At 43.5% G+C, this 13,990-nt stretch overlaps 1 protein-coding gene across 5 annotated transcripts in view; it reads right to left on the reverse strand.

The window, feature by feature from the left end:
* The window catches only part of LOC310804830 (putative cytochrome P450 120), a 30,109-nt gene that overhangs the window by 7,490 nt on the left and 8,629 nt on the right, over positions 1-13,990 (reverse strand). For all 5 annotated transcript variants that reach the window (XR_014554220.1, XR_014554221.1, XR_014554222.1 and 2 more), the window contains exons 9-10: positions 10,353-10,480; positions 1,087-1,174 (exon numbers count right to left, since the gene is read on the reverse strand). Coding sequence is in view for 2 of the 5 variants with exons in the window: in XM_083670188.1 (XP_083526314.1) it covers positions 1,087-1,174; positions 10,353-10,480 (216 nt within the window). In the remaining 3 variants the exon portion in view is untranslated. The remainder of the gene's footprint in view (positions 1-1,086; positions 1,175-10,352; positions 10,481-13,990) is intronic.

A 13,990-nucleotide genomic window follows, 5' to 3' on the forward strand; every position in this document is an offset into this window, starting at 1 on the left:
ATATCATCGACTGCACAGTCAGGCATCATTGCTGTATCATATGATGCATTTAGCTTCCATGTTATATCAAGGCATTGTGAGATCAGGTAGGCAACTGCAACAGGACATTTAGGTTTTTAATGATTAACTATTTCTATAAACATTCTATACTTTTTATTTCACTTTGAATGTGTGGAGTGGATTGTGTAGATCGGTTGCAAACTAAAATAAATTTACAGTTATGGCTTCAAAGTAACAAAATGTGAAAACTGAGCATGGGTTCACATACTCGGGCCTCATTTCCCAATAGCGATGAAACGTAACCTTTTGCGAGTGTTTTAACGATTCCCTAAGAACGACAATGTAATATCTGTTTCTCAAGCGCATCGTAAGAGCAGAGAGGGACATCCAGTACATCGATTATGAATCATTGATAGGCTGGAAGTGCTGCACACAGATCAGCTTTCTCTGTTAGGGTTAGGGTTCCTAGAGTTATACGTAATACTGAACACTATAGCAACTCTTGGAGATATTATTTCCACCAATGGCAGCGCATTGCAACACAACAATGGCAAACATCAGCTTTCTCAATTCTTGTGAAACCATTGTATGAATGTTTACTATATTAAAGAGATTTGCCTTACTTTTATGCGCACAAGATCAAAGTGGCATCACGTTATGGAATCTATAAGCGATAACTATTTGCAATTTATCCACACATTCGGAATTTAAATATAATTAAACCTATGAAAAAATATCCTCAGAGCATAATCACATTTGCACGTTTTAAAAAAGCTTCTTGATAAGTAATTCCTTGATATGTTTGTTTGCAAAGACATCTGCAAACCTAATTAAAGTTGCCTGGATGAGCGTCGAACGTCTCAGGGACTTGAATAAAACAATTAATTCTATGTTTGATGGGCATGTTGTGGGTGTAATGTGATCGGGACGGCAAAAAGCTACCTTACGATAGATGTTGTTGCTGTACGAGTGGTCTGAGGCTCTCGTTAATTTACTAGCGTTTTCATGGTCAATGTTAGTGTGAGGGTTTTGAGACAAACGATGCACTAACATGGCTTCTAACAATGAACGTAGCTTCTGTGTCACCTTGAGGAAGACATTGTTGAGCTGCGCTCCGATGCAGTTCCTGGGGCCGTTTCCTAGGCTACAGAGGAGGTGCTCCTGTCGGGCATTCCTGAAGAGACAAAACATAAACCAATCATTATAGTCCTCTCATGCAGTTTGGTTTTATTCCCCAGACCTCTACAAGACCTCGATGAGACTCACCCAAGCGAGATGGTTCCTTATGTTGGAATGTAGTCTATGGGCCAGCAGTGTCTACAAACCACAGTTCGGATTTGTTTTAATATCTACTATAATTTATGCTAACTGTAGTCACTGCTAACCCTAAAAAAAACAATGGATATGATCGGGGCAAGTAGTATAAGGTCAAAATGACATGGCCAAACTCACATGAACTCTCTGACTTGGTTGGAAGTTACTTTGAGGTGATTTGGCCACATAATTGGAACTTAGTCTTAGTGGTGGATAAAGTTAGCAGAAGTTGCAGTGGCTATTCAAACAAATCCGAACCTGGGATTACAGTCGCTTCTTGCTCATAGACTACTTTCAAGGCAAAGAACCTTCTAACCAACTTTGTCATTTGGCTGAACTTTTCCTTTAATGTCACACAGTCAAAAACGGGTTTTTGCTACATATTCATGTATTTTTGTTGTTGTATCATTTTATGTTGTTGTATGTCAACATCTATTTATTTCTACTTATATCTATTTATCTCTATCACAGTATCTTTTTCAACATCTAGCTATCTTTTTTGGGACAGGAACTCCTTGCTTAGTCTCTCCATCACACACACACACACACACACACACACACACACACACACACACACACACACACACACACACACACACACACACACACACACACACACACACACACACACACACACACACACACACGCGTTGTTGATATACTTTTTCTCCACTCAGATTACAGGAAGGAAGCCCAGAGAGAGAGAGAGAGAGAGAGAGAAAGGAAGCATATTGGCTTTCTCTGAGACATAAGTATAGACTAATGGACTAAATGGACAATGATGAACTACAGCTTCGGAGTGGCTCGCTTCCAGAATCCTACAGTGTTGTTTGTCCGACTGTATCAATAGACCTGGTGGTCATTCTGAGCACTGCTAATTTGCAAATTCATGTATCTATTCATCTATCTGTCTAAATATCTAGCTAGCTAGCTAGCTATCTATCCATCCATCCATCTATTTACATCTGTTTATCTACATCAATCTACATCCATCCATCCATCCATCCATCCATCCATCCATCTACATCAATCTATCTATCTATATATATATCCATCCATCCATCTATGTATTTAAACCTGTTTATCTACATCTATCTATCTACATCAATCTACATCCATCCATCCATCCACCCATCCATCCATTTACATCAATCTATCTGTCTATCTATCTATATATCTATATCTATCTATCTATCCATCCATCTATCTATTTAAACCTGTTTATCTACATCTATCTATCTACATCAATCTACATCCATCCATCCATCTATCTATCCATCCATCTATTTACATCTGTTTATCTACACCACTTTATTAGGAACACCTGTACACCTTCTCATGGTGGAGGTGGTGTAATGGTGTGGAGAATGTTTTCTTGGCACACTTTGGGCCTGTTAATACCAATCAATCATCGCTTGAATGCCACAGCCTATTTGAGTATTGTTGCTGACCATGTGCATCCCTTCATGGCCACAATTTACCCATCTTCTAATGGCTACTTCCAGCATGATAATGCACCATGTCACAAAGCAAAAGTCGTCTCAAACTGGTTTCATGAACATGACAATGAGTTCAGTGTTCTTCAGTGGCCTTCCCAGTCACCGGATCTGAATCCAATAGAACACCTTTGGGGTGTGGTAGAATTCACAGCTTGAAAGTGCACCTGAAAAATCTACAGGAATTGCGTGATGCAATCATGTCATGATGGACCAGAATCTCAAAGGAATGTTTCCAACATCTTGTGAAATCAATGCCACGAACAATTGAGCTGTTTTGAGAGCAAAGGGAGGCCCTACCCAGTATTAGTATAGTGTCCCTAATAAAGTACTCGGTGAGTGTGTGTGTATATATATATATCTTTCCATCTACATCTACATCTACCTATTTACATCTACATCTATCTATTTACATATATCTACATTTATCTATCTATCTATCTATATATCTATCTATCTAACTATCTATCTATCTATCTATCTATATATCTATCTATCTATGCATCCATCCAGAGCTTAGAGCTTACAGCTGCCTCCTGAGTACCTCTATGTGTCCGTTCACATATCAGATGGAGGTAGAATATCAGACAATGTGACCATGTGCCTGGACCGGATGACGCAAGCCCGCTTACATAACATTGGCCAAGGTTCAACCCACGGTAACATCAGACATGTGTAATTTTCCAGCAGGCAACAATGCCATGATGGATTCATATCTGTAGCAGTGGTCACCTATTGGTTCACTGACTCACTGAGTGAGTATGGCAGGGATATTACACATCTGAATGATCACTGTGATAGGACCAGTCAATAAAGATTAACGGTAATCATGGACAATAATGATCAAATATTGGGAATATTATATTGGGAATAGACAATGAGTTGTCAAGCACAGCAGCAAACATTGGTTGCATTCCAGTTCGCCCACTTTGCAGTCAAGCTGTAAAGGTCAGCAGATTGCTGTACCATACTGATACAGTATAGTTCCTGAGGTGTTAAAAGCTTTTCCAGTCATTGTAAGATCTGTGCAGAACGTCTGGACTGTAAATACTGTATATGTGATCTCATTCCTCAACTTTAAATACCCCCACCCGCCCCAAATTGCTAACTTTTTCACGGCAAAGCTGGTTTACATCGTGTATTTCGGAGGGCGGTCACGTATGTTGGCAATACAGAGGACGCAGTTTCAAGACTCATGTGAGCTTAGATGCATGGAAGCAATACTGTTTGCGGCTGCATGAAGCCTGTTAGATACATCCTGGTGTGAACGAAATACAGCGACACACCTCAGTGTCATCCACCTTTTCAAGCCTAGCTATTTTCATACTTGGGCCAGCCTCCCTCAGAGTCCCAATGTTGCCGTGTATAGCTGAGGTTTCCACAGCTGCAAGTCATCTTACTGAATGAGTTCTAAATGCTAATATGGCTAGTTACAGTGTTTTGTGGACATAACCAAGTGAATGTGTTAATTTGGGGGTTCTTATCCCACAGGATTTGCTGTATGGCAAATCAGTCAGTCAAGTTTACTGCACTAGGAGTGGGATGAGGAATAATAATGTTTAATACAGATTTACTGGCTATCTATAAACTACCATTTATCAGTCTATGGCCAGTTAATACCAATCAATCATCGCTTGAATGCCACAGCCTATTTAAGTATTGTTGCTGACCATGTGCATCCCTTCATGGCCACAATTTACCCATCTTCTAATGGCTACTTCCAGCATGATAATGCACCATGTCACAAAGCAAAAGTTGTCTCAAACTGGTTTCATGAACATGACAATGAGTTCAGTGTTCTTCAGTGGCCTTCCCAGTCACCAGATCTGAATCCAATAGAACACCTTTGGGATGTGGTAGAACGGGAGATTCACAGCTTGAAAGTGCACCTGAAAAATCTGCCGGAATTGCGTGATGCAATCATGTCATCATGGACCAGAATCCCAAAGGAATGTTTCCAACATCTTGTGGAATCAATGCCACGAAGAACTGATGCTGTTTTGAGAGCAAAGGGAGGCCCTACCCAGTATTACTATAGTGTTCCTAATAAAGTGTTAAGTGTATATTCAAGTGCAAGTCATTAGCAATGCTTAAAGTGGCAGAAGGCAGGATTGTGGAAAACAGTAACCTTCTTATTCAAACCAAAACAAACCAACCAACAAATGGAATAGAGATGATCTCAGGTGATGATTTTCTGCCAGTCAATTTCACTGCCCAATCACCAGGATAAACCAGGGTCATTTTGGCAATATTTGAATGATTAAAACTTGCCTACTGCCACTTTAAAGCGGCTATACTGCTCCAGCACACAGACATACAGACACACGTGCTGACATTGCCATTGACCCTGAGTCTCATTCTCAAATCTGATGCCTCTTTCTAGAAAAATGCCTGGCTCACACACACACACACACACACACACACACACACACACACACACACACACACACACACACACACACACACACACACACACACACACACACACACACACACACACACACACACACACACACACACACACACACACACACACACACACACACACACACACACACACACAAACAAACACGGGGTTATTGATCCTGTCCCTTCCGAAATCTGATAGGTCATTCGAGGAGAGGTCATCAGTCTGGGAGATGAGGAGTCCCTAATTTTCTGTGCCCTTCACTACCCAGCAGCTGCACCTCCCCTCCCCCATCCACTTCCCTGCTTCCATTTGACATGCAAGAGGCAAGGGTGGGGCATGGGGACTTCTCTGACTCATTCTTGAATCATCACCCTCCCGAAAGCACCATGGGAGAGAACAGCCGTTCCCGCCCTCCCAACTCACACACTCTCTACCAACACACACACACACACACACACACACACACACACACACACACACACACACACACACACACACACACACACACACCACACACCCACACACACACAGCGGGTAAATTATGCACAGACCTACAGGGATTCAGACATACATAGTACATACACGCTTCATATGGCTAATGTGCACGGCATAGAACTGCAGACATAAGCCATGTAAATATTGGGGAATCCCCATTGGTAAAGAAAGGGGTCAGGTGACCAGTTTCCATAGCAACAGCTACCTACTGCCTGTCTCCTGAGAGAGGGAGAGGGGGAGAGAGAGAGAGGGGGGGGGGGGGGGAGGGCAGTCACTGGTTCCTTCATAGATGTGCAGCTCAGCCTTATAAGGGAGTGCTCAGTAACACGAGCCAGCATGAATGAAAACAAATGAAAGTGAGAGATGAATGAAAGACTGGAGTCACCAGAGAGAGTAGAGATAAGAGATAAGAGATAAGAGATAAGAGATAAGAGAGAGAGAGAGAGAGAGAGAAACACGAGAGGAGGAATTGCAACCAGCAAAAAAAGGCAGGTAACCCAGACAAGCAGGATTGCTGCAGTTCTAAAATCACAGTAGATAAAAGTCCATGTGTAATGCATGATGATTCCTGTAATGAGCTCTAATGAACATCATACACATACTGTACACATAGATAGGGGAAAACAGCATTTATGGATTTAAAGGTCCAGCATTTTTGCGTGTTGCTGCCCCTGCTGGCCACGCTGAGCATTTGAAAACGTGCACATGCTACGTTTTCTAAGAGTGCCAACCATGTGCATATCCTTGTAAACAAACCAAACGTGAAATAAACAAGTAAAGGCTTTCAGAAAACACTTTGTTTGGACTAATACAGCACTCTTCACTGAACGTTCTTCATCGTGTGGTCTAATTCATTGATGGCCACCGATTTAGCAAAAAAGATCAATGACATGCAATTATTTGAATCAATAACACAATTAACATGCATCCATTATCACACATCGATAGCCATTACCTCGACTACTGTATATCACCATAACACCAGGACACCTTGAGTACATAATCACAATTCTTGAGTGACTGGAGAATGGCACCCAGACCTAATATGGTGCAATAACCATCATGCTTTAAAGCATTAAATCACTTAACCTACACATTTAGCCCAGTATATGGATTGCCTTCTCTGCTATATGTGGAGCAAGTGGTTGTTACAGGAGAACAGTCAATCTAATTCATGACTTGATGAGTCATACTGAGGCTAATAAGGTAGCAGGCTGGACCAGCGGGCCACCAGTTACTCTAAGGTGGTTTCCCTGACACATGATGATGCTCACTCCTCCCGAACTGGATAGAAACCGCTTTCAATGGTATTAAAACCAGGACTCGACTACCCCACCGGATTAAAGCAGGACTAAATACCCCTCCCTTCCATCTAAATACCCGTTGCCTTATCTAAATGCTCCTCCCTTCCGTCTAAATACCCCTTCCCTTATCTAAATACTCCTCCCTTCCATCTTGTGCAGTGCTTTTTCCATTTATGAAAAATGCATAATTTTGCTATGAATATTTTTTTTTTCTGATGCATTCCCCTCTCGATGAATGTCTCTCTATTCTTAATGTGACACGGCACTCTAAGCTTCCCCTCTCTGCAACCTTTTATGGGTGGGCTTCTGGTTCGCCTCGGGGGGCTCAGCAAGCTAAGAGAGGCCATTCATCTCATCCTCTTCCTCCCTTTGGTTGTGCGGCACATCCTCACAGGGCACTGCCTCCTACGCAACCCAGCCACACACACACACGCACACGCACACGCACACGCGCACGCGCACACACACACACACACACACACACACACACACACACACACACACACACACACACACACACACACACACACACACACACAGACACACGACAAATGTGTTCTTATCGTACCATCACTAGCAGGTGGAATAAATAATCAACTCAATGATATAGAAACAAAAAATGAATTAGATTTGTCTGCTGTTTATATTTGGGGGGATACCTCAGCCTACCTCAGTTTCCCGTCTCGTTACGATCCTAGAAAAAAGAATACTGACTGTCACTTGTATTCGCATTCGATATGTAATGCATGAGACTTATCAGCAACACTACAGAGGGAAGTCTTGAGTCAACTGTGGCTTCGTAAAGAGGAGCACCACGAAGAGTTATGACTGGGTGCGTTCCTTTCCTACTCACATTTTCCATCCTGCGGCAGCCAGAGCATGCCCATGGCTAATCACCAGAGGAGTGCTAAAACCTTCTCTTCCTGTTCCCGCTCTCACCCCCTCCACAGGCAGATGGGCGCTTTATTTACCCTAGGGAAGGGGGGGGGGGGGGAGTGGGGGGGGTTGGGGGGGAGTTGGCTTACCCATAGAAATAAAATATGGCACTACCCTCCTACAGGAAGGGAAAAGCACTCACTCACTCTTCAATTATATATAGTAGAGGCCTAAAACAAACCCGTTTTGGCATTCACCGTCCTTACCCTGCTACCCCTCCGTCGTCGTCTCGCCCTAATCACTAACCCTTATCACACCCCACCCTCCATGCCTTCTTGCCCTGCTCTCTCTACTATGTCGTCGTCCCCCCCCCCCCCCCCCCCCCCCCCATGGTCTGATCCCCCCCCACCCCCCACCCCCCTTCCACTACACACCACCCCAGCCTACCATCCCTGTGGTCCATATTCCCCCCCGTGGTTTAATCCCAGTCCAGAGTCACAGCTGGCGAAGCAGGAACAGGAAGCCCACCGCCACCGCCACCGCCACCGCTGACCTCGTAGAGGGCCGTCCAGGTCCTGCAGCATCATCACGCCCCGCAGCTCCAGGCATCAGGCAGCTGTGGTCTCTGACTGACGAGGAGACGTCAGCGAGACTCTCCCCCCCTCCTTTTGTTATTCTCTCTCTCTCTCTTTCTCTTTCTTTCTTACCATTTCTCTCTCCATCTGTTTTATCATCCATTATTCTCTCTCTCGCCATCCTTCCTCCCTTTCATCATCCTCTCTAGGAAGCTCTTTCTGTCTCTGTTCCCCCCTTCTTTCTCTCTTCCCTTTCTGAGTGATTCCACGAATGCGGTACTCCGACATTCAAGTAATCCTTGCATTGATGTCAATGGGAAACCTGCTCAATGATTCAAGTGACACGTGTGAATCTCGAGCAAGAGAAACGTGAGCTCGGACAGACCAGATCTCTAAGCAACATTATCTCAGAGACTCTCCCACAAAATGTGGCTTAAAGGGATACTTCACCAATGTTTTGTTTTTTTTACCTCAAAATCGTTGTCCAGATCACCTAACGAACATGTGGGCATATAAAATAACTTCCAAATGTTCTGTAGATCAAAAGCTGGGTATTGTTAGTTTGAGGATTTTACCTCGAGTGACGTATTTTGGGGTAATCACCTGTTTTTTTTGTTTTTTTTTAAACTAAGGAGCTTTAGGGAGGAGTGAGTTTATCGTTTCTTGTGTTTACTCATGTGCATCTTAGCTTAGACATGCTGACTGGGAGGTGCAAAGCACTATGGACGTTGTAGTTGTTAATCATTCTTACATATTACTTCTTAGTCTGTAAAAAGGCAATTTTCTCACTTATTTGCTTGAATTTCATCATATTTCCTGGCTATTTGGACAACAACCCTGAATACCCTGAACTCAACGTACAATAACAACAAGAGCATCAAATCCTTACATTAAGACAGGTTGTGTCCCAAAGGAATAACTAGTGCAGATGGATATACATCCATCACATTTCTACAAGATACAGTATTGGATAAAACAATATTCATAACGAAAAAATAATTGTCAATCCAAAGAAACTAAACAGGACTGAGAATCAATTGATTGTCAATAATGTGACCACTGAATGAATGTCCTATCACATTGTACATTCACCGTTTCTTACAGCTTCACATTTGAGGTAAGGTTCTGATGTAATTCCCTGTTGAGTTTTCCACCTCACCTGGCTGCACATAAAACATCTTCCTTTGCTATACTTCAATTGAATTTCAGAAGTGCAACTCAACTCGAGTAAAGAGAGGGAGCGAGCGAAGAATATGTAACAGCACAAGAGTGGGTTATTTTTAAACCGGAGCCCAGGTGTTTGTGAAGTGACCAGGAGAAGGCAGAGGTCAGAGGTTACGGCTGGTACGAGGGAAAAACAACCTCCGAGACCAGAAAGAGAGAGACCAGAGACAGAGAGAGGGGGGAGGACCAGGTAGAGGAAAAGAGAGAAAGAGAGGAGGGGGGCCAGGGAGAGAGAGAGACCAGTGTATACATTTTCTCGAAGAAGAAGTCTCGAAGCCGTGTATACCTTTTTGTAAATGTGACCAAATCATTATTTGGTAATTTCTGATACATTTTCAATAAACTGGCACTCAATTATCTATATTTGTGAAAATAATGATGTCACGCTGAATCATGTGTACGGCTACAGTAGATTGAGAATCCATAAAACTGCTTGCTGAAGCTATGCTAACATTCTAGTATGTTCTGGCAAATGAAATGACCTCGCATATGGTGTCACTACAGGTCAACAAACGTAGGTATGTGATAGATTAAGAAATTATTATTTGTGGGTGAACTATCCCTTCAAATACTCTTTATTATTGGACAAATAGTGAAAGGCAAAATTCCCACTCTCCATTTTAGTGTAATGCTGGGCTTTGATGTCACTTCCCCTCACCTTCCGCTCCACCTGTCTGGCAGGAAGTGTTCTGGCTGGTCGAACACTTCCGGGTCGCGGTGGATGGCGTGGCTGATGTAAATGGCGGCGTAGCCCTTGGGAACGTGGTAGCCTCCCAGTGTGGTGTCCTACGGAGAGAAGACAGGGACAAAAGCAGTCAAACAGCTGAGTTGAGCGAGAGAGTCTTTCCTCTATTCCTTGCCTCCTCTCTCCTCATTTCCTTCTCTTTTCAACTTCATTGGATAGAGACAGGAAAATAAGGAGGAGAGGGCATGTCAGCAGGGCATGGGCCAGATTCAAACCCATGCTGACATGGGCATACGTGTGCACTGTTGGTCATGGTGCTAGACCACTGGACCACCCCAGGTCTCAGTTCAATCTTTTTTTTTAAGGAAGTGCAGCACCATTTTTGTGGAAGCAAATTGGAGCCTTACTTATTCTCAGACACACCCTGCTGAGTAGAGAGAGGACCTAATGGAAGTACTGTAGCCTGCTGTGTATTTTTGGTGTTTTACGATTTATTGTGAAAATCTGTGTCTATTCATCCCTTACAGGATGGGTAAAAAATAATTCATTCATTCATTCATTCACGTATCCACCCAATCACTCCCTCATTCATTCATTCACCCTGGCAGGGAAAGAGAGGGCTAGATGAGAGGTATAGGCCTATATCCTGGCAGGAAGAGAGAAAGAGAGAGAGAGAGGAGCAGATGCTGATGTTTTTATGTAGAAACCCATTAGCAGGGAGCATATGGACCCACATGGTGGTTTGCTGGGTGCTCTGGGCAGAGAGTGCTGCTTCGGAAAATAAACAAACACATCCAGTAGCTGGCACGTATGATATGAGGCTGATATGAAGTGAAGTGGGTTTCATAATAAAGGGTAGATTCAGCGATATGACAACATCATATACGCCAACAGCTACTTCCTGCTTACGGATGTCAACAATAACAGGATTCAGATTGGCTGGGACTGCACACGTAATGGAAGCGTTGGCACATTTGAATTCTGTTGTTGTAAACAGGAGGTCTCCCTGCTGTGTATGGCATGTCTGTTTTTTAAATGGCTGTGTTTTGTATGTGTACATGGAGTCTCTAATGCAAAACAATGAATATCCTCACTGAGTTGTCAGGTTGTCTAATCTAATCTATTCGTATCACAATAGCAGAGTCTCAGTCCTCCGTACTCCCTGACCTGGCAGAGTTAATATGCCACTACAGAGTGCCAAGGGGACATGCTCAGAATGCTGCGGCACACTCCCTGTTCCGGCTGACAGGATTACTCCAGACTTTCCGACAGCTCTGGAATCTTAATGATGTCAGGTGAAGCCTCGCAGCTCTGAGACCTGGCGGGGGATGTTGGTAGAAGAAGTGCTCTCTCTGTCTCTACTGTATCTCTCTCTCTCTCTCTCTCTCTCTCTCTCTCTATGTATCTCTCTCTCTCTCCCCCCATTCTCTCTCTACTGTATCTCTCTCTCTCTCTCTCTATGTATCTCTCTCTCTCTCCCCCATTCTCTCTCTACTGTATCTCTCTCTCTCTCTCTCTCTCTCCATTCTCTCTCTATGTATCTCTCTCTCTCTCTCTCTACTGTATGTCTCTCTTTCTCTCTCTCTCTACTCTCTCTCTCTCTCTGCTGTCACTTCTCTCTCTCTCCTTGTTATTGTTGTAGATGAGCTACCGTGTCTCAGGGAGAGGATTGATCCAGCTATGATAAGCCTCCTCCCCCTCACGCAATGCCTACATCAGTGTGTGTGTGTGTGTGTGTGTGTGTGTGTGTGTGTGTGTGTGCGCGTGTGTGTGTGTGTGTGTGTGTGTGTGTGATTTCACGTGTACCTATGTGGATGCATTATTCATGCACAAGCCGAATGGGAAGGGGAGGGGACAAGGTGGCTCCCCCATCATGAATATTCAACACACACCTTTCTGTTACCACGGTGACTCAACACTCCTGAACAGCCAAACATGACCCTTAAAATTCTTTCCCTCAATGCCTCCACATGTGTGACTGTGCCCCAGCATGGTTCACTGACCACTGCTGGGGTGGGAAGAAGCTGCCTAACTGACTAAGAAAATGTTCCTCTCCAATAACCCTGGAGATCATGGAGAACATCAAATACAGTACATATTGCAATGTTTATTAATTCAGGATAAGACTATTTTCAGATATTCTTTGGGCTCTAAGGCTTCAGACAGAGCCCCTCTCCTCTCCTCGCCTTCTCCACTTCTACTCTCCTTCCCCTCCTCTCTTGCTCTGCTCTCTCCTTCTCCTCCCCTCTTCTCACTCTCCTCTAGGCTTATGTCTCCTTTTCCTCTCCTCCCCTCCCCTCCCCTCCTCTCCCACTCCCCCTCTTTCTCATCCTTCTCCTCTGCTCTCCCCTCCCCTCCTCTCCTCTTTCTCCTTTTCCCTCTCCTCTCCTCTCCTCTCCCCTCCCCTCTCTCCCTTTCCCTCTCCTCTCCGGTACTCTCACACTGACAGCTTACTCTGCATGGATTCATATTCATGAGGTATTTAAATAAACCTCCATGATATTATCACCTGTTATGGTCTGATTCATTTCAACAGTTGTTCAACAGTCGTGTTGAAAGTGTTGCCAGCTGGTTTAAATCCCAAGCCACTTCTTTATTACCAGCATGTCCAGGAGGTCAAAGGTCAAACTCTATCCAGGACACAGGAAGTGCATCAGGCTTACTGTGTGGAGCGAAGACCCATTCAAACTGACTGAGTTTTTTTTTTACTGATAAAAGATAGCTTGTGAGTGTATAATGTACGCCATTGCAAATGGAGACTACTACTTTTTCCACTCACTCCACAAACAACAGCCTGAGGCGAGAGAGAGGGTCAATCAATATGGGAAAAATCTATTCCTCTCACTGGGTGTTGTTGCATAAAGAGACATGAGGTCACACAGATCCAAGATGGATGACAGGAGCCGAACCAGTTTCACGCCCAGAGTGACCAATGAGCAGCTGAGGAATGAAGTAAGCCGAGATGCTATTGGCCGACAGCTCTATTATTACCTAGAAATCAATGATGCAGTGTTCAATATCTGAGTTAGGGAATTCTGCGTATTTCAAATGTGTGTGCTAGGTTGTAAACATCGAGAGGGAGGAAGGAGGCTTGTTTTGATAAGTAGCACTCTTTATCAGTGCTTCCACACAATGAGATAAGGGAAAACTGACAAACTGACTCTACTCTACCCTGGCTCTACCATCAATACTCAAGTTAAGCATATACTACCTTGCTATATAAGTTGAGTTCATGTTATTGTATGTGCATTTTAATGCCATGGCGTAGGTGGCAGTTGAATTAAAAAATGATCTAATCTAATCTATCTGTTCCTGTCTGGACTGTTTATGCAGTTAGTATTCGTGGAAAATATAAATTCAGGACATACTTTCACCACAAAATGTATTCCTGCTAATATGTGGACATCCTGACAGAGAGACACCACCTACAGTGCCCTCCATAAGTATTGGAAAGGGGAAGCATTTTGTCATCTTTTAGCTCTATATTCCAACGGTTTAGATTTGAAATCAAACAATTACTATGAGGTTAAAATAGAGATTCTCAGCTTTAATTCAATGTTTTCTTTGATGATTCAATGATTGGTTTCACCATTTAGAAATTACAACCCAAA

This window comes from Argentina silus (genome assembly GCF_951799395.1).
Source record: "Argentina silus genome assembly, chromosome: 5".
NCBI lineage: Eukaryota > Metazoa > Chordata > Actinopteri > Argentiniformes > Argentinidae > Argentina > Argentina silus.